The sequence below is a fragment of the Petromyzon marinus genome, chromosome 22 (assembly GCF_048934315.1).
Source record: "Petromyzon marinus isolate PM22_M1 ecotype Great Lakes invasive population chromosome 22, UKy_Petmar_22M1.pri1.0, whole genome shotgun sequence".
NCBI lineage: Eukaryota > Metazoa > Chordata > Hyperoartia > Petromyzontiformes > Petromyzontidae > Petromyzon > Petromyzon marinus.
This window is the reverse complement of record NC_133688.1, coordinates 17,974,916-17,995,709: the sequence shown is the minus strand read 5'-3', so window position 1 is coordinate 17,995,709 and position 20,794 is coordinate 17,974,916. Positions and strand designations below refer to the sequence as shown.

At 40.9% G+C, this 20,794-nt stretch overlaps 2 protein-coding genes and 1 long non-coding RNA gene across 3 annotated transcripts in view; 2 read left to right on the top strand and 1 right to left on the bottom strand.

Annotated features, from left to right (window-relative positions):
• LOC116944884 (receptor-type tyrosine-protein phosphatase epsilon) overlaps positions 1 to 8,914 on the top strand; it is a 34,192-nt gene extending 25,278 nt beyond the window's left edge. Inside the window, exons 23-29 of the mRNA XM_076068803.1 lie at positions 652 to 742; positions 863 to 999; positions 2,569 to 2,703; positions 3,628 to 3,753; positions 5,170 to 5,318; positions 5,421 to 5,556; positions 6,169 to 8,914. Of these exons, the coding sequence (XP_075924918.1) occupies positions 652 to 742; positions 863 to 999; positions 2,569 to 2,703; positions 3,628 to 3,753; positions 5,170 to 5,318; positions 5,421 to 5,556; positions 6,169 to 6,300 (906 nt within the window). The 3' untranslated portion in view covers positions 6,301 to 8,914. The remainder of the gene's footprint in view (positions 1 to 651; positions 743 to 862; positions 1,000 to 2,568; positions 2,704 to 3,627; positions 3,754 to 5,169; positions 5,319 to 5,420; positions 5,557 to 6,168) is intronic.
• A 590-nt stretch (positions 8,915 to 9,504) lies between these two features.
• Positions 9,505 to 15,710, bottom strand: LOC116944885 (sialidase-1). The gene is made up of 6 exons (XM_032958744.2): positions 15,416 to 15,710; positions 12,055 to 12,244; positions 11,105 to 11,367; positions 10,751 to 10,933; positions 10,396 to 10,615; positions 9,505 to 10,125 (listed from the first exon to the last, which is right to left on the bottom strand). Exons 1-6 carry the CDS (start codon positions 15,491 to 15,493, stop codon positions 9,899 to 9,901), a joined length of 1,161 nt encoding a protein of 386 aa, XP_032814635.2. The 5' UTR covers positions 15,494 to 15,710; the 3' UTR covers positions 9,505 to 9,898.
• The window catches only part of LOC116944886 (uncharacterized), a 78,673-nt gene continuing 73,413 nt past the window's right edge, over positions 15,535 to 20,794 (top strand). Inside the window, exon 1 of the long non-coding RNA XR_012942586.1 lies at positions 15,535 to 15,634. This is a non-coding gene — a long non-coding RNA (uncharacterized LOC116944886). The remainder of the gene's footprint in view (positions 15,635 to 20,794) is intronic.

The window sequence follows — 20,794 nt, the reverse complement described above, 5'->3', positions numbered from 1 at the left end:
TGCCTATAACACCTGGTTTGCACTGGTAGTCACCAATCCATCCGAGCACTAACCAGCCTCAGTGTTGCTTAGCTTCTGGGAGATGACGAGAGATTGGGTGCATTCAGGGCGACTTGGTTGTAAGCAATAACCCTAAATCCACCGCTGGATAAGAGCCTCCCCATACCATTGGGAGTTATTGTGGACCATACTTCACCACACTAGTCAGTTGCGGGTTGATGAAGATTGGGAGCATCGACGTGGGAGAAAAGTTCAACGCAGCAGTGGGTTTTGCTTTATTGCCCCCTGCTGCCCATAACACAGCCTTATAACTGCCTACACCACGTGTTTACTGCACAGTGGCCATCCATCCAAACACTATCTAGGCAAAATCCTGCTTATTAGCGTCCAAGCTGTGACGAGATCGATCGCATTGCAGGTGATTTGGCAACAGGCCATGAAGAGAGGGGGAAAAAAATGTCCATGTGCCCGAGACAATCAAATGCTCTACACGCAATAACCTAGTTTATGAGTGCACAACGTAAGGATATCTTAGGTCTGCTGGTGCAGTATCATCAACTCTGACATCGGCAGTAGCTCCGCGAGATCCACACAACCACCGCTGTGGGTTCAAACTTTGTGCTTTGTTGAAATTTGTGTTTCCCCCTGCAGAGGCTGCCAACGTTTGAAGGCACGTTCGCACAAAGAGCGGGCAGGAACAGCAACAACGTCAACAAGAACAGGAGCACGAATGTCATCCCGTGTGAGTCCTGTGGCCACTCAGCCAGTGCACATGCGTGCTGCGAAATAGATTCGTTTGACCGTCGCTTGCCATTGTTGTTGGAAAGCATTAACTGTGAGTGAAATATATCTGCGTCACCAGACGACTTCAACAGAGTGAAGCTTTGGAAGTTTACTCCTTCCGAAATAAATGATGAGAACGATGACAATAATTCTGATGAGTATGAAAGTGACAATGAAAACAGTGATAAAGACTACATCAATGCCTCCTTCATGGATGTGAGTGAAGTTTTTTTGGACACATTCAATGTAAAAAAAAATGTATTCACTGGACTAACGTTGTGCACGCATAAAGTTGGGTGAGAAATCCTCACATTTTCACATGGGCCACTTGAGAATGTATACAGTAGAACTCTTCTAATCTTCCGCTTTGTATGGGATGCACATTGCCATCCTATCATCCATAATTTGTTGACGAACTCCACTTATGTGCAAAAAAAACGTTGCAGATAATAGGCGTCACGATGTAATTTTCTGAAGTGCATGCTAGGGGAAAAAAAAAATCAGTACCCACAGATTATGGCGTGGATTATCGTTGTCGCAGACAGTTCTACCGTGTCGGTAATGTCCTGTACAGCCTGTGCCTGGTGAGAGAAAAATCTCGTAGCCAACCTGACAATTGTGTCATTGTGAAAGCGGCGGAGGGGGGGGGGGCAGTCTCACACTGCAGATGCAACCAAGATGTGCTTCTGCTGCCATCTGGAACGATCTTTCTTGCGATATTAGGCAGCCACTGGAGCTATGCACTTTTGCATCTATATTGAAACCTCGTTTGTTACGAACTGCTTTGTGTTTAGTTTGTTGTCCTTCCCCCCACACTTCCGATTAGCATGGTGCGAAAGAAGTTCAACATACATGCGTACGTTACAACAACATGCTAGATGAAAAAAAAGCCATCCAACTTGGATTTATGTGGGGACCCCCTCATGGGAAGTGGTGGTGCTGGCCCATTAGGGCCCCTAAGCAGAAATATAAACTTTGGGCCTTCCCCGCAACATTTATCAACTTCTAGTGAGATAACAAAAGGCATATACGGACAGGATATGGATTTTCGGTGAGATAAGAACAATGTAGATGACAATAGAGATTAAGTGACATGAGAGATGAAGCTGCTTTGTTTCTCATATTCATTAATGTCATTATTTTTTCATGAATCCAAGGCCACTTGGCCTTCTGCTTGGTTTGCTTTATTCCTAGCTCCACCACTGCTCATGGGAGTCTATGAAATCTTCTATAAAGGATAGCGTAGTCATCCAGTTCATTGCAACCTATGGTATTTGCAGTGAGAATCCAATAGGGCTTGGTAATTTGTATTGACCACATTTTTTGTTGCATAAATGGTTGGTGTCGTAAGTATTGGTTCATAATTGGTGTATTTTGGGTTACAATGTGCAATATTTATTTTAAAATATTTAATTATAACCCTCCACCACCCAACAAAAGCTTGCTTTATAACATTCCGGTTGACTGCAAAATCAAATCGATTGGCATATGTGCCTGGTGATATCTTGCATCGATTTGCTGTCAGGTGGTGACGGATTATCGTAAGGAAAAGTTTACAGTATAGTACAACATCTAACCCAAAAGTAACCCGTTACGAATCAAAACATTGGTCCTGAAAGCCTACTTATAGAATTGCTCTTGGTTGAAAACATGATCTGGAGGCGATCCATAGATGCACAGACTTATGGTTGACTACCGTGTCGCTTATACTTCATTCAAATGTTACATTTTATTGCAAATGTCGTGTACTCATGATGTAATCGCCTTCCATTTTCTTCCATTCAGGGTTATCACAAGCAAAAGAGCATCATAGCTACTCAGAATCCTTTGCCCGACACCGTGTCCGACTTTTGGCTCATGGTGGTCCAGCAAAACTGTAGCCACATTGTCATGCTGTCAGAGCTGTCAGAGGGAGGCAAGGTATGATCATTACAATGGGATAACATTCACATCACATGCATTGTCTTATACAAGGACATTGATGCGGAATACTGTTGTTTACTGAACCCGATGAGGTACTAAATTTCCAATTAACTTTTTTTTATTTGCATAAGTGCAGTTCATCTGATTGAAGGCTGTTGAGAAATATCGACGTAAAATGTCCTTTCGAAAACAATTGTATCGTCACGGTCAGGATAGCAGTTTGGCGGTTGATCAACTTTTTTTTTCGTCTGCAATGAATGTATTTCGGACGTACTGAGTACATTTTAATTTGAGATAATCTACGCGTAACAAGTGCTATCCAATAATGTAATTAGGACGGCACGAACAATAACAACCCATCGCACGGCATTTCAGGATTGTAAATGGCACGTTACGCAACCGAGGGACGCGCATTTTGAATTATGGGTTGGGGTTATTTCGCTTACTTCTGGTTACACGGAAAGAAACGCCACACAGTTATCAATGCAGAAACAATGTAAGTAAAAACTCCACAATACAGGTTTTTTTGGGGGGGTTAGACCACGTAAATATAAATGTGTCGTTAAACCCGCCACCACCCGACACAGCCACAAATCTGACTGCCGCCTGATGATGCTAGTTGTAATTACTGGCGAAACGTCGTACTCAGATTGTAAATGCTGTGGATTTACTCTCCAACACACCGGCGTGCTGTACCGGTAACGAATTGGCATGCTCTGGTTTACGTGACAAACCTTACTAATCGGCTGTGTCGGGTGGTGGCGGGTTGAACGACACATTTACATATTTACGCGATCCAACCCCAAACCTCCCCCCTCCCCTTCCCCCTTGCATTATGGATGATATTCGTCGCGAAATTCCCTCTGGCGTGTTAAACGAAGTGAACACTTTTCACCACTCGTCAATTCCATTGCGTTGCAGGAGCAGTCTGCCCACTACTGGCCGGTGAAAGGAACGCAGAATTATGGCGCCGTCGGGGTGACCGTGAAAAACGTGACTTCCAGACGGGACCTCGTTGTCCGGGAGTTGTCGCTGACTTATGAAAATGTAACGCATCCACGTGCACACACGAGTCCCCAAATGTGTGTTGTGCTGAGTGTTAACTCGGGTTGCGCAACACAATGCATGACGAAACAGTTGAGCAAATCATCACGATATTAGTTTCCTGTAAGTTCGTTGTGGTGTTTTGCATTTTTATTGTAGATTGATGGACTTTGCTGTACCTGCTGTGTGAATATGTATTACAGAATATAATTTCAGCAGCAGTTTACCCAACAACACCCGTCTTTCCATCGCGGCAACTTTACAATTCACACTTACAATGCACATGCCTCCATGTATGTAATTGAGAACTAACGACTAAGTAACTCATGGAACTTACAAAAAAATCAGTCATACACTGTAACCGGCATGCCATAAATTACTTATTTAATGGGTAAAAGCTACGAATGTATAACTCTAAACCATATTTTTTTTCGTTCTTCAGCAGCTCTCCCGCTATATTTTTTCACCTGATGACGATTGCTTGTGTTGCGATCGAAACGTCGTGATATTTATTTGATTTTTCTATCTACGTGGCTTTACCGAAAGACCCAAAGAATATGAATTTCTGCAGTCACGAAGCTTTAAGTCAAGCTCCAAATCACTTGTTATTTTTATACGGTACAGAAATGAATATACATTTTTAGTCAATTACCCATGGTAAACAGGATACAATGACATTTTGCAACAAAGGTGATACGGATTATCCTCGACCTTGTAGCTATTGTAGGACATGCCGTGGTATCGTGCGAACCAATTGCCATATTCGTATTCTTGGTTCTTTCAATAAAGTCACGTAGAAGGGAAATAATAAAATAAAACATAATAGAATAAAATTCTCACCAATTGCCAAATACACTGTGGTTTTTGAATAGCAACGCAGGCGCTCCCTCACGGAAGTCGAATCCGTTGACTCAGCCGGCAATACAATTTTATCTAAAGAGCACATTTTTGGTTGGTGTAAGCAGTTACATTTTTCCGTAAACTACTGTTTGTTCATACGGTTCACAATTTGTTTTGTTCAGATGTGTGCTGCAATACGAGTGTTGGCAGTTCCACCCAATGATGTGCCCAAGATACAGATTAAATCCCTACAGGAGTTGTGTCAAAAGGTCTAATTATGTTTTAGGTGCACACAACGCATTCGTCTTTCGTGTACATCTATATTATTGTAAATCCATACGTATTTAGCTCTCCGATATTTTTTTGGGCTGCACAGCGATTTGTTCTAAATTGTGCGCCGACGTTTCGCTCCACGTACCAATTCATTGCCTTAAGCTCGCCCGGAAGCACGTGGCGTCAAACATCGTAGCATCACAACGTGGGCGCGACTCGAAAGCACATCGGAGAGTTGCACAGCTCAACGGCGTAAGACCCAAACGGCAAGATGAATTGTGTTAATTGATTTTCCTTCATTTGCAGAAAGAGAGTGTGGTGACCCAGATCCAATACCCACACTGGAAACCAGACGGACTTCCCAAGTCGCCCAAGGCTCTAGTATCCATTATGAATGCGGTCCAGGGCTGTCAGAAAGAAAATGGCAACCACCGACACATTGTTGTCCACTGCAGGTAAACGCACGCTCCCATTTTGGCTCTTTCGAAGAAGAGGTTATTTTGCCTTGTGCTTATATATTTGTGTCCACAACACGTCTTTTGTTTCCGCCGTTTTAGTGACGGAGCGAGCCGAACCGGCACATTCTGCGCACTTTGGAACACCCTTGAGGCTGCGCGCATTGAGGGGATGGTTGACTTCTTCCAGGCGGTGAAGTGGCTAAATATGCAGCGTCCGGAAATTGTCAAAAATAAGGTAGACGTTCGACTGCTGTGTCGGTTTTCACGGTCGTGCGGTGCAGCGCCTCTCATGCGGTGTTCTCCCAACACAGAGAAGGCCCATGGGCACGTTGAGTTTTTTGCGAAAAATTATCATGAATCTGGCAAACGTTTACAGTTGTAAAGCTTCGATTGAAAGCGTTCGTGACCGCAAGGATTCATCTTCTTTGGTTCTTTCGGTAAAGTCACGTAGAATGAGAATAAAAGAATAAAATAAAACAATAAAATTCTCACTTTTTATTGTTTTATTTTATTATTTTATTCTCATTCTACGTGACTTTACCGAAAGAACCAAAGAAGAGTTGTAAAGCTTCTCCAGATCTTAATTACTTTGCATTGTAAATATAGACATGGGGACTTTATTATTTTGAGTGTAACCTTAAAGCTGATGCGATGCTACTATTGGTAGATATAAGGAATGCAAAGATTTCCACTAACCGGTGATTCGATTATCACAATTCAGGGTTACGGTTTTAATTCCACATCACATTTTTATTTTATTCTTGTGAATGTAGTGGCCAGTAGTGGCTACGGGAATGAACATGAATACCTCCATCATAGTAATGACGTTTTTTTTTCTCTTGTGAAGGTCCACTACCGCTTCCTGTACGAGACCGTCTGCAGCTTTGTGAATTCGACTAATGGCATACAGAATGCGTATACGGTCGCTCTGGAAAATGTTGGATCAATGCATTCAGTCGACATTATATCAGAACTATGATACAAAGAACAAACTGGTACATAATTCAACTCGAATTACACCTCGTTCAATTCCATTGGTAACTGCTTCGTTTCAGTTCCCGACTCTGCATTCATGTTGCACCCTACACTCAGGGATTTGCAGTTTTAGGAAACCAATGAGTGGTTCCTGTATGTCCAAAACAACATGACCAAAGAGACACAATATGAAATACAGGTGGTGTTTACCTCTTATGATTTAAAAGACGTGTATATATTGAGCGTAATTTTTTTGTAAAGTAAATTTTAAAATTTGTATGGACTACTTCTCTCAAACTCAGCTGGACAATGTCATAATCTAATTATTTAGCTTTCGTTTGGAGATTTTGTTTACTGTTCACTGCTGTACAAATTTTACTCTGCTAAAAAGAACACATTTACAAACTGCAGCTGCCGATTTTTACGCACGTGAAATTGCAGTCTAAAAATGTCTCATTAACTCAGCGCGCTCATTACAAATTCTATAAGGATGAGAAATATCTTGCTGAACCCCCAGCAACTCCACATAACCCGAGTAAAAAAAAAACCCATCAATAATGTTCTAGATGGCCTTCCCAAGCCACCACTTGGCTTTAATATCCTCATTTTATAAGCAAACAAAACAAAGTTTCCTATATGGATTCCTATCTGCCTGGCTGACGCGCGGCCAAGTGCGCGATAGCGGAGACAGGGAGGTAAGGGAGGACGAGCCAGAGGAGTAATGGGAAAGGAGTGAAAGGGCATGTAACGGAGAGGAATGGAAAGAGCAAAACGGAAAAAAATTAAAGCGAGTGAAAACGACAAGAAGTGCGCGGGAGGATTTGGGAAGAGGCAAGAGATTAAGATGTGAAAGAAAAAATTGGGAATAAGGAGAGCAAGTGCGAGAGAAACACAGAGATAGGGGGGAAGGGGAAGAGGGTGAGATACATTGGAGGCAGAGGAGCATAGATGGAGCGATAACAGGATACATAGGAATAGAAACAGGGAAACGGAGACAAAGCGAGAAATGGAGATAGATTTGGGAAAGGTGGAGACACGGCAGGTGGAGACACGGCTCTAGATATATATAAGAAGTATACAAAGTTTGACTGGCTGGGAGACAGACGAACACGTCCAGAGGACGTGCAGTTTGCTAGTATTAACTATTACAATCGTACATTGTAAAATGGAATACGTCCAAGAAGACATCTACCGAGTTGGAGCAATGCAATCGGTGCATGTGTAGGTGCTGAGTGGATTAGATATCGCAGAATTGTGAAAAGACCATCCAGTAGTCGATTGACCATGGTTGCTCATGGTCATGACATTCTAAATGCTATACCATATATACATGGCTAAAACCGTGTTGTTAAAATGTACTGCAAATGATTTACCATCTACATAGAGTATCGAAGCTAAAATGTATTGCCAGCAAGGAAACAAACCAATTTCTTCAGAGAAAGATTAAAAACAGTTTCGTCGGTATTTATTGAACGGCCGTTAAACCCGTTTAAAATCTGAAGTGAAATTGTCATAGTAGAACGTGTAATGGTAACTTATAACATGCCAAATTGACCCAGGTCAGAGTAAATAGTGCACTTTTCACTGTAAATGGTTTAGCTCTGCAAAGGGCAAAATGTGTGAAAAGGGTAAGCCAGTTGTTGCACCAAAATAAGGTTTCCATTTTCCTCGCACATTTAAGGAGCATATATATTGTCTACTTGTGATAACATACATCGCTTTACGTTTTGCATATTTGTATGCTGTTATTTAATAGGCACCACTGAAAAGCTGAACGAATTTTGTCGAAATTGATGATGCTTCGTCCAGATAAAACATAGGCTTGGTGCAAGGTTGTTCCAGAAAATCTAAAAAATTGCTCGCGAGTAAAAAGTCCGTTCCAGTCCACTGGATATACAGGCAATGTAACAAAAGATGTCACACCGACAATAACAAGGAATTTGTTGCGTTTTCATGCAATTTAAATCCCAAATTCGCTACCTAGCTTTATGCATATTACTCTCTGCAAGTGAAGAGACTGAGTCAATGTATTGCATTGCAAGCAATGGTGTGTTTTGCAACTTCCTTTTTAAGCGAATATATTTAGACTTTTACGTTGTTGCATTTTTTAGCATATTTTTAAGTTATGTTTTGCCAGTTTGATTTAAAGATACAATATATCAAATGATCAGAGTATCAAATTATTTCATTGATTATTCGGGTTTGTTAGAATAACTTTATAAATTGTATTAAGTAAATAGTAAGCAGTGTAACGTGCTTTAACTAATAATGTAATAGCCTTAAAACAAGTGAAACGCTTAATGATTGCAATTCAAGTGCCTGCTTTGGTCTGCACTTCCGTTATTGTGCTTGCACTATCAGAAACTTAGAATGAACATTTGGCAAGAGAGCCACATCGTCTCAAACAACACCATGAGATCAATGTATTTGGTTTACTGGTTTCAAAACTGGCCGAATCTTGATTAAAGGATTATTTTTGATTACAGATTGTTAGTAAAATGTTTACCAACAAACTATTATTTTTCATCAATTTACTTTTTGTTAACATTCCAGAAAGTGCTTGGTTTTGTTTGATGTTTTGTAAAGATGTTGGTAAATAAAAACATAACAAAGAGAAAGTGTTCCTCAAAATATTATTATACTGGATGACATGCTACTGTTTTTACTAGTTCATAATACAATAGTAACCCTTGTCCATATTTGTACCTGATATATATTGTTAAGAAAAAGTGAATATATCCCAAGAAATGTACATCTGTGAATCTGATCAGTTTATTCCTGTGGAATATAAGGAAATGTTTCTTTGACCCATTTAGACAGCAGTTAATCCTTAGAATATTTAGAAGATAATACTCGACACATACAGTATGCAATCAATAAAATAAATCTTCTTTGGTTCTTTCGGTAAAGTCACGTAGAATGAGAATAAAATAATAAATTAATAAAATAAAACACAACAAAATTCTCACGACGTTTCGGCCACAACACAAGTGGCCTTCTTCATTTATTATTTTATTCTCATTCTACGTGACTTTACCGAAAGAACCAAAGAAGATGAATCCTTGCAGTCACGAAAGCTTTAAATCGAAATTCAATAAAATAAATTTAAATACAAACACTGGTATAAACCCAAGACCTTAACAATGCACAGTATGTTTACTACGAATAATAATGCTTTCATACGTAAAAAAAAAACCAAGCGATCCTGTTTAAATTGCAGTGTTTTTATTTTGGCAAAAAAATATTCAAATCTATAAAACTTTTACAAAGTTCAATGTGATTGCATTAAGCTTGCAAGGCAGAACCAATGTCTTACATTTACAGTAGAGCACCAAAAGCAATATTAAAATATATTCCACATTATCACCAAAGACCAAAGTGTAAACAGCAGCTTTTCCTTCCCCAAACTAACATTAGCAGTATGACACCAAACAGCATTCAACATTTCTGAAAAATCCCGATTTTCACGTACCCTGAGAAATCATAAAGTGACACGTTTTCCAATAAGATTCCAAAAAAAACGTGGAATCTTTACACGAAAAATCTATCAGCCCAAAGATGAAAGCAATGAATAAAAAAAACCTCATCTTGAAATACTAGATTTACAATTGACCAGAAACAGGTGTGTACAGCTGCACCTTGACAAAGGAGATGGACTCAGTAGTGTCCACCTGGCCTTTCTCAAACAGGATGTAGACATAGTTGTTGTCCTCTATGTCACTGTCCAGCTTGGCCATGACCGAATATCCGCTGGGCCCAGGCCAGATCAGCAGCGATTCAGGCCATGTCGTCCCATTGTTATAGCTCCACCTCAGCGTCAGATTTATGCCTGGCAAACCCGGAAAAAGAATAATTACGTAGAATAAAATGTCAAGCTATGATAAAAAAAACAAATTGCCGGCATATTTTGTCTCATCATGAATAAAAATGTGTTCCATTGAAATAAGTCACCCAACTTGCAGAGAATAAAGGAAATTATTGTGTGGCCCTGGCATTAACGCACACAGCACTTAAACAGTTTTAATACTTATAACTTAAAATATATTCTAAAATGGCTTTGAGTTTAAGTTTAATTTCATTAAACTGAAACATAACTCACGTTTAGATCCGCTAGCTGGATTGGTAAAGAACACAACTTGGTTTTTCAATACAGCGCCAGCAGCCACTGCAGGGTCGATTAGTGACTTGTCAAAATAGAGATTCTCAATTGGGAAGGTCTCACCGCCATCGAAACTCTGCATCACGATGCGGCAGTGGCAGTGGTAGAAGTTCTGGTTGCGTGCGTTCACCACCACAGAGCCATCTGGCAGCTCGTAAGGCTGGGTACGGTTTCAGAAAAGTGGGGTTAAAATGTTACAGTCTGGGCACGTTGGGAGAAAACGCAATGACAATTCATTAAACATCTGCTGAGCTAGTGTACTGACAAAATGCATAAATGAGATGGCAGCAGAAACCTGGCATTCATCAGGGTTGAAGTCACCGGCCGCTTTCTTTTGCTTGTATGGAATGCTCTTCATGACACCTCCGTTAAACCAGGTCTTTCCATGGTCATCGCTCAGGAGGCAGAAAACTCCATCCGCCAGGAGCATGCCGTGTCCACACACTATCAAGCGCCCCTTCCTGGGCTCGTGCCTTTTCTGTACGAAATATATTTTTTTCGTGACAGTTCAAAAAGATAAGCAAACATGTCATTCACGCTGCCTTATAAACAGGAAAAAAAAGACGTAAAAGGTTAAAATGCCAGTGATTATTCAGAGAACACAACGACTGACCTAAATACGTTACTAATTTATCACCGTTTAGCTTACCTGAATGCCATAGCCTGGGCCCGGAGCAAATGCGTCGGTGCCAACCTGGCGCGAAATATTTATGGGTCTACTCCAGGTGATGCCGTCATCCGTGCTGCTGATGAGCATGGTACTGGAGACGGCACATTTCAGGTGGTGGGCACATCGCACGTACATGATAAACAATACACCCTCCTCGTGATCGGCGACTACCGCGCCCAGATTGAGGCCATCGGCAGTTGAGCCATCATCGGCCACAAACTCCGAGGGACTCCACGTGAAGCCTGTCGGCACATAAAAGGCAAAGAAAGGCTGGCTTATTAAATAAAATGTGCACTCTAAAGTGGTGGTTCCCCATCCTTGTTTGTCGTGTGCCGTGCCTTAACTGGACAAATCAATGGTCCACGGACCCATACCAACAATAGGCTTTATATTTTAACAAGTCAGATTTTACTCAATTATTCAGTTGTATGTTAAACTTCTTTCGCACCATACGTAGCCAACCGCGCGAATCGGAGGTGCGTTATTGGAAAAATCCCTGCACCCCTAATTAAACGTACATGTAATTAACGCCTGAGACATTAATTTAACGCTTAACTGAAAAACAATCCACTAAATAATTCCACAAAACAGATAAGTGTTCATGTTTAGAATTGCTAGTGCACACATGTAGAGCAGTGTGGCTTAGTAACCCCCATACCCAACTGACACATTGCGATTTGCCTTGCATACCCCTCGAGATATCATGTGTATCCTCAGGGGTATTCTTACCGCAGGTACAAACCATTGCTCTGAAATAGATTCAGACATGAATAAGTGCTTGTTGTTCTGTAAGGTCACAATGTAATTGTTTTGAGCAAGTGAAGATACACGCTTAATTACTGAATGGTAAACAGTATTTTGTAAGGGACACTGATTGTGTGCACAATTATACAGGAATGTTTTTTTTATTAAACTCAAGTAATGCTTACCTTTGTCAGTGGACCTACGAATGGCAATGAACTTGGCTCCTTTGTCAGAATAAGAGTATTTCCGAGCCTCCGCTGCAGCGATTAGATTTCCTTTTGGGGTATCAGTGATAATGGGTATTCTGAAAGTATTTACCTCCCCAGTGGCTTTCCTTTGCCAAAGCAACTGCTCCTCCAAAATCCTGGGGTTCACCTATGATATGCAATGGTTTAGTTTGAGTAATAATTGCAAGTGTTGTGAAAACATGCATTCTATGCGAACCAAATCATTTTAAACAGACAATGTAAATTATATTGCGTGTTTAGATCACTAATTTCACTGTAAACACATTTCGCAGTTATGAAAATGTTAGTTGACCTCGATCAAAGATTTAACTATTTTAAAGTTGTGTACTTCCAACAATAACCTTATTTTGTTGAGCAGCCTATTCAGACAGGACGTTGATTCTGCTTATGTTTATCAGTCCAAATTTGCAACATTATTCGTGCATGGTAGTCACTGAATTGAAGGGAAATTGGAATCAAATGGATGAAGTACAGAGGTGTATACTCAAACAGGCTAGAATTATTTTGTCAAGCTGAACTTCATGATGAAAAAATCGGTGTACCAATGTCCAAGAAGAATAGTTTGAACCAGTGGATTTGACAATTGTGGTGACATGAACCAGACATATGGTCACTGACAATGGAAATGGAACAAAAGCGAAAAGGAAATGGACAGCCATGTTCAAAATTACAGATGAAAATAAGAACTGTACTGTATCAGAGAAAAAAATAGAATTCAGTCATATGTAATGCACATCATATTGACCGATATGAAAGTTGGAATTGGTCAGGACACATCACGAGAAGTTAAGACATACAATAGACAAGATGTGTGACGTAATGGCAGCTGAAGGGTAGAATGTGCCCCAGAGCACAGACATGCAGTGATGACAAAGGAGCTACATGGATTGTGCCATCATTGTATGGTAGAGAAGATGGCTTGGGGTGGCATTAATCAAGCGGTGTCGACAATGGCTGCTGATAATGATTACACTTTAGCACAGTATAGTACAAAAAAACAAGGTAAATACCCTAAAATTAGGCAGGTTTAATCCGTTTTATAACATCGAGCTTTAGCACTGGATCCAGTTCAGACCATTATCAACAACATGTAAAAACTGGTTCGACTACTTTACAGTCTAAACGATTGTTCTCCTGGTACATATTTGTACAGGTATTGAAAAAGATTAGAAACAAATCACGTTGAAAATCAAAACATTGCATCCTGAAACAAGTTTTACGTTTTTGTTTAACAACCACTAAAAGGTTGTTTCTTCTCCAAGCCAGCAACTACGATTCAACTAATGCTTTATTTAAAAAAAAATATTCACAACATTGTGCAAAAAGCATCACGGTGCAGTGCACATTAATGAAAAGAATTTTCTCAGTAATGAACATGACAAACGCGTCCCACAAGCTTTGACACTGTTGTCCGGGCAGCCAATAAAGTGAAAGGCTCCAAACGCACCAGACACTATTATGATGGCTCGTTTTGTGACCACCACCCACCCCCCTACACTGCAACTCACCAGATAAGATTGAATGAGGTATACACGAGCACGCTTTAACCAGGCCCCCTGGAATGTCATGGGTTGGTTTTATTTTACAACAGAGTCGCTATGAATTTGACATTGCCATGCTTGGCACACCGAAATACTGGTGTGAAAGTTCTAAGCTGGTGTGGGCTCAAGGGACGTTGTCGGGGGGGGGGGGGGGGGTGGTGCAAGTGTTAAAGATTGATGTGTTTCGCGGATCAGAACATTTGCCGCTGGCAAAGGCAATGTTGAGCAAGGAGTTGACGTAGAGGTTGTCAAAACTTGTTTTAAAGGCACCCCTAAGTGTTCCACAATCGGTTAATCTAATTTGCACTTCATTTGCAACAAAAGTTGGCTTTCCAAACCCACCCTCTGCGTTATCCAATCACTATGTACGAATGGGCGTTTTGCGAATTTTTTACATTATAAACCACAAAGCCAATTTCAATGTCGAGTGTCTTCCAGAGATTACATAATACCCAAAGCACGTGTTACATTATTACAGAAACAACCTTTGCACCACTCGTGCACTGTAGTGTAAGTGTCCCTTCAAACATGACCATGAAAACTGAAATTTTTGATTCTTATTAATTATCCATTGAGAATGGATGAGGTTTTTTTTAACCATACTTCACCAGTGCGGACTGAAGAGTGTGGGGGCCAGGAGTGATTTACAGCTATCGAATGTCAATGGCTAAAATAATGTCCAGCATAAACGTACTTTGGCCAAATTAACTTTTATTAAGTTAACAAAAAATAATCGAACAATATCCCAGCATTTAAATACTATTGCCGCATTTCAAATCCGTTTGAACTTGGAATGTTCGCCTCTGCTTAGGGTTAAAACTTTTGAAATTAGAAAAGTGTGCTTTCACATTTTGAGTTGTAATAATTAATTTAGTTTATCTAACAGTTATAACCATTTCTACAGTTTATAAAAAAAATACTTCAAACAGCAATGCTAAAGATATCGCGGATAAACCTTAGCCTTTCCACTTCCTTATCTCTTTTTGCGGTGTTTGTAATTGATAAGAATGACGCAGCGTAATTCCTAGACACCCGCACAATACAAATCAACACACTCTCCAATGTTCCACGAGATAACCCATTAAAACACGTAATAATTCCCGTAAACCACGTAAAAAGAAATTCCAAAGGGTATATTACTGGCGAAACGTCGTACTCGGATTGTAAATATTTTGGATTTGCTCTACAAACACCGGCGTGCTGTACTAGTGACGAATTGGCATGCTCCGTTTACGTGACAAACCTTACAAATTGGCTGTGTTGGGTGGTGGCGGGTTTAACGACACATTTATATATTTACGCGATATAACCCCAAAAACAAACTTGTATTATGGATATTGGTCGCGAAAGCCTACTTGTTAAACTAAGCGTATAAACGTCACAAACACGAGCAGGCACTGTAATTGAAGACGTGTTAAGTCCGCGGAACACAACGCTACGTCTGAAATGTAAACAACTGCTAACGAAACACAAAGCGTTGCGATGTTATTCTATTTTAGCATGTTCCATATCTTAGTTGTACCTTTTAAAAGTTCAAGGTGTTTGGCCTAGCAGAGCACCCGGAAAAAAAGTGCAGCCTACGTGTTGCCTGATCCGCGTGCCCGAAAAAGTCGCACAGCAAGCGGCTGCGCTTGGCAAGATGCGGCGGCGGCGGCGAGCGGGGCGGCGCGTCACGTTACGGGACACCCCCTTAAATCGATGACAAAACACAAATCAATAACGAGATCGATCACTTCAAATTGTAACAGCCATCGTACCTTCATGAGTCCCACACAAACGGAGCTACAAGCTCCCAGGAACGCACACAGCGCTAACACATTCGGAGACAAGGCCATTGCCGACGACGACGGCGATGGCGATACCGGCGGCTTGAGCTAGCCCGCGCCGCGCCCCCTTAGAGGGCGTTCGCGATGGCCAGAGAGGTGCCGATGATTGGCAAGTCACGCGGTGGACGATGCCAACCCGTGCGTCACCAGGTAAAGGCGCTCATCGAGCGTACAGGTTGTGCGTAAAAAAAAATGAACAAACAAACGCGTCCGATCTCAAACGCGTCCGATGTCTCCTCGTCACGCCGTGCGGTTTACTCCGTATTCGTGTGCGGCCGGGAATGTTGGGTTTGCAGGTACAGCCGTTTCAATACGGGCACAAAAAAATATTGGGTTTTTTTTTCTCTCTCTATTGTTGTTCGTGTTTCTCCCTCGTGATGGGACTTTGTAGGATGAACGTTGAGATTTATAAAGGGCACGGGGTGACCAATACGGTGTGAGTTGGTCTGTAAAATGGTAGGCACTGATTAAAGGTTGACAGGTACGCTATACACTAATAAACACTACACTACTATACACTACACTACTGTACACTACACTATACACTACGATACTATACACTACACTACTACACACTACACTACTATACACAACACTACTATACACTACACTACTATACACTACAATACTATACACTACTATACACTACACTATACACTACACTACTATACACTACAATACTATACACTACTATACACTACACTACTATACACTACACTACTATACACAACACTACTATACACTACACTACTATACACTACGCTATACACTACACTACTATACACTACAATACTATACACTACTATACACTACACCAGGGGTCGGGAACCTTTTTGACTAAGAGAGCCATGAAAGCAAAAAAATTGGAAATTTATTTCAGTGAGAGCCATATAATATATTTTAAAAGTGAATTCAACTAAATGTCAGTATAATAAGCCTCTGAATTTATTCTTTTAAATAATGTTGTTATAACACTCACCATTAATGCGACTTCTGGTGCTGCATGGATTTGCTGATGTCTTTGTAGTCGGGTTGGTACTTGGTGAGGTTAAGCTTCATGCAAGCGTTGAGGCTTTCATCCGTTAAACGTGATCGTAGGTTGGACTTGATGTTTTTAAGATGTGAGAATGACTGCTCACATGCATACGTAGATCCAAACATGGTCAATACAGCAATACTCACACGCTGCAGTGTGTGGTATGTGACAGGAAGCGCGTTCCAAGTTTTGAGAATCAGCTGGTCTTCGGGTTGGAGTTTTTTCATTTCTGTCCACATGTGCTTGCTCGCCAACTCCGCTTTCTGTCGTGTGATTCTTTCCAAATCTTCATTCAGTGACTTGAACTTATTCACCCACATGTCTGAGGCCTTCAGGTCAGCCACTCCTGCTTCAAAATCTCTGACGGAGACACCAGGGATGTAATTCAGGTCGGCTGTGTTCAGTGAACACTCGTTTGGATGGGTGATGAACTTAAAAAGACGAGTGTGCTCACAAAATTCTCCAAAGCGTGCTTTGAAGGACTGTAGGAGGCTGGATGTGCAGCCAGCTAGCTGGTGGAGATCAAGGTTTTGAATGGGCTCACTTGCTGTGCATGCATCTTTAAATTGGCTCAGTTTTTCAAAATGTAGTAAACGACCTGTTTCAAGATCCGTGATGAAAAGCTCCAGCTTGTTTTCAAAAGCAAATACAGCTTGTTGAAGGGATAACACTGTATTTCCAATGCCTTGCATTTTCACGTTGAGCTGGTTCAGATGTTCAGTCAGATCTACGAGATAGTAAAACTTGAGGAGCCACTCGGTGTCGGCTAGCTCAGGATGCCCGACGCCTTTCATTTCAAGGAAAGTCCGGATTTCGTTCAGGCAAGCCGCAAAACGGCTAAGCACCTTCCCTCTTGACAACCAACGCACATTGCTGTGCAAAAGCAGACCAGGATAGTTATTTACAACTTCATCCAGCAGTGTTTTAAACTGGCGATCATTTAAGGCTCGGGCAACAATAAAGTTGATCACACGAATGACCAGCGACATCACTTCGCCAAACTGCCTGTCACACATCTGAGCACAAAGTGCCTCCTGGTGTATAATGCAATGGAAACTTAGGATGGGTCTATTTTCATGTTCACGGAGAAGCGCCACAAATCCTTTGTTTTTCCCCACCATACACGGAGCACCATCAGTACACACTGAGAGAAGTTTATCCATAGGTAGACTTTTTTCTTGAGCAAACTCCATGAAAGACTTGAATAAATCCTCACCTCTTGTGGACCCTTTTAATGGCAGAACAGCAAGACTTTCTTCGCGCAGTGTGTCACCAACAGCATATCTTGCAATCACGCTGAACTGCGACAAATGGCTCACGTCTGTTGACTCATCCAAAGCCAGAGAAAAGAACGGCGCTGCATTTATGTCCTTCACTTGCGTTTCCTCCACTTTGTTTGCCATCACGATGGTACGATCATGAACAGTTCTTGCCGACAGAGGCATGTCTTGTATCCGTTTGATTATCTTGTCTTTGTTCGGAAGATCATCAAAAAGTTCATTGGCTACATCCAGCATGAACGTTTTAGCATACTCGCCATCTGTGAATGGTTTTCCGTCCCTCACTATTGCTAAAGAACCAGCAAAGCTAGCCGAATTATAGTCACCTTGCCGGGTCCATACGCGGAGTTGCTGCTGGCTAGCTTGCACCCTGCTCAGAAGCTCTTGGCACGCTTTCTTTCTGCTGTCTCCCGCAGGGTATTTTGATGCAAAGGTAGCGTGGCGCGTGTCGAAGTGCCGCTTTACATTCGACCGTTTCAACGATGTAATTTTGTCATTGCAAATTAGACACACCGCAGAACCCGCTCTCTCCACAAAGGCGAATTCTTCGGTCCATTCGTCCTGAAATGTACGATACTCGTCGTCTTTTTTTCTTTTCGCCATCTTCTTCGTCGAAGGGTTAGCTTTGAGCTAATGACCGAGCAGACGCAGTCTCAGACTGATTCAAAAGGGGGCGTTTACCTGTTTTACCCAGCAACGGCAAACGTAGGCCAGTATCATCCAATTAAAATAATGGACAATTGCTCCTGCAGCCCTGAACAGGACATGCGCAGTGAAAAATCGATGGATGGATTAAAACAAGTGAGAATATTTTGTTTTATCTGCGAGCCATATGCAATCATCAAAAGAGCCACATCTGGCTCGCGAGCCATAGGTTCCCGACCCCTGCACTACACCATACTACTATACACTACACTATACACTACACTGCTATACACTACACTACTATACACTACAATACTATACACTACACTACTATACACTACACTACTATACACAACACTACTATACACTACACTACTATACACTACACTATACACTACACTACTATACACTACACTATACACTACTACAGTACTATACACTACACTACTATACACTACAATACTATACACTACTATACACTACACTACTATACACTACAATACTATACACGACACTGCTATACACTACTCTACTATACACTACAATACTATACACTACAATACTAAACACTACTCTACTATACACTACAATACTATACACGACACTAATATACACTACAATACTATTGACTACACTACTATACACTACAATACTATACACAACACTAATATACACTACTATACACTACACTATACATTACACAACTACACACTACACTACTATACACTACACTACTATACACTACAATACTATACGCTGCAATACTATACACAACACAACTATACACTACAATTCTATACACTACAATACTATACACTACACTACTATACACTGCCATCCACTACACTATACACTGCACTACTATACACTACCTACTATACACGACCATCCACTACACTATACACTGCACTACTATACACTACCTACTATACACGACCATCCACTACACTATACACTGCACTACTATACACTACACTATTATACCCTACCCTGTCAACCCATATGGTTTACCCGTAGTCTTGTACAGGGAAATTGAGTTTTCAGGTTCATGTGGCGTGCAGCCGCATGAACCTGTGCTGGGACTTTGTAGGATGAGCGTTGAGATTTATAAGGGCACGGGGTGACCAATAATATCTGAATTAGTCTGTAATAAGGTAGGCACCGATAAGGGGTCGACAGGTTTGTATAATAATAGGCAACACGTTAAGTGGGGCTATTGGATAGATGGACGGACCGTCAAGAATAATGACGAGGAAATAATGACGACAAGGGACATTGAAAATTCCACCGACGAGATGATGGATAAGCAGATAGCAAAGGCCCTCTTTAAAAGCTGAGAAGATGTCACGACCTGCATTTCTTTTTTTTTTACAGATTGTCATCTTTGAATTACTGTAGTGCGTCACATCCAAACGTGAGACTGCAGAATATATAATGGGCAGCTTTCTGTTTCTTTCAATCTTCTACCATTTGCCAAATTGTCGTTTCAGAGTGAGAATTATTAGTTCAGAAGATTGCAATTACGTACAGTATATCAAAAGGCTCTGGTCATTTTCCTTCCCTATGTGCTTTGAATACTATCTTTTTTTTAGTCATGAATAAATGATATCCACTTAAACTTAACTTTAGCCGATGCTACATTGTGTCATTACTTGCATCTCTCTGTGCACGTAGTTTTGTGTTAATAACCAAATGTACTCATTCTGGTCATTTGAATTCTCCTGTGTATTTTACTTTCATAATAGGACCATTCATAATTAGCAGAAACATACTACCCTTCCACACAAACTAACTCTTTAGCGTATTCGATTTCAGCTAATAACACGGTATATATAAAACAATGGACACTCATACCATGAGTTTCAAGATGGGCTAATTTTATGATAAATATGAATATTAATACTTATGGCACTTAGTCATTTAACAGCATAATAAATATAGATTGTTTTCAATTTCTCCCATTTAATGAATGCAAATGCATTCATGAAATTAAAGGCTGACTTTAATAAAAAAAAATATATATATGCACGTTCACACATGGGAGTTCAACTCATCGGCAAAACGTATATGGGGTCCTGGACATTGAGGGCCCATCCCAATGCAATACCCGGGCTGCATTAACACAGTTCAAAGGTTACTGAGAACCCATATCACTAGTTCCCAAAAGAGGCCTGAAAAACCTGAAGAGCACTCCAGCAGCTGACAACCGAAAGGAAAATCGAAAATAATTAGAGCACACGGAGCGATTTTGAACATTGAAATGCGATTTTAATTTCACAAAAAAGAATGCATGATGATATCCAACGGACCCAATGATATATAAATTGTGCACTATAGTGTATAACGTGC

Coding starts and splice junctions, on each gene's coding strand:
- LOC116944885 (XM_032958744.2), bottom strand. CDS start 15,493: ATGGCCTTGTCTCCGAATGTGTTAGCGCTGTGTGCGTTCCTGGGAGCT. Junction 11,368..12,054: donor TCGTAGGTCCACTGACAAAG/GTAAGCATTACT, acceptor ATGTGCCGACAG/GCTTCACGTGGAGTCCCTCG. Junction 10,616..10,750: donor TCAACCCTGATGAATGCCAG/GTTTCTGCTGCC, acceptor AACCGTACCCAG/CCTTACGAGCTGCCAGATGG.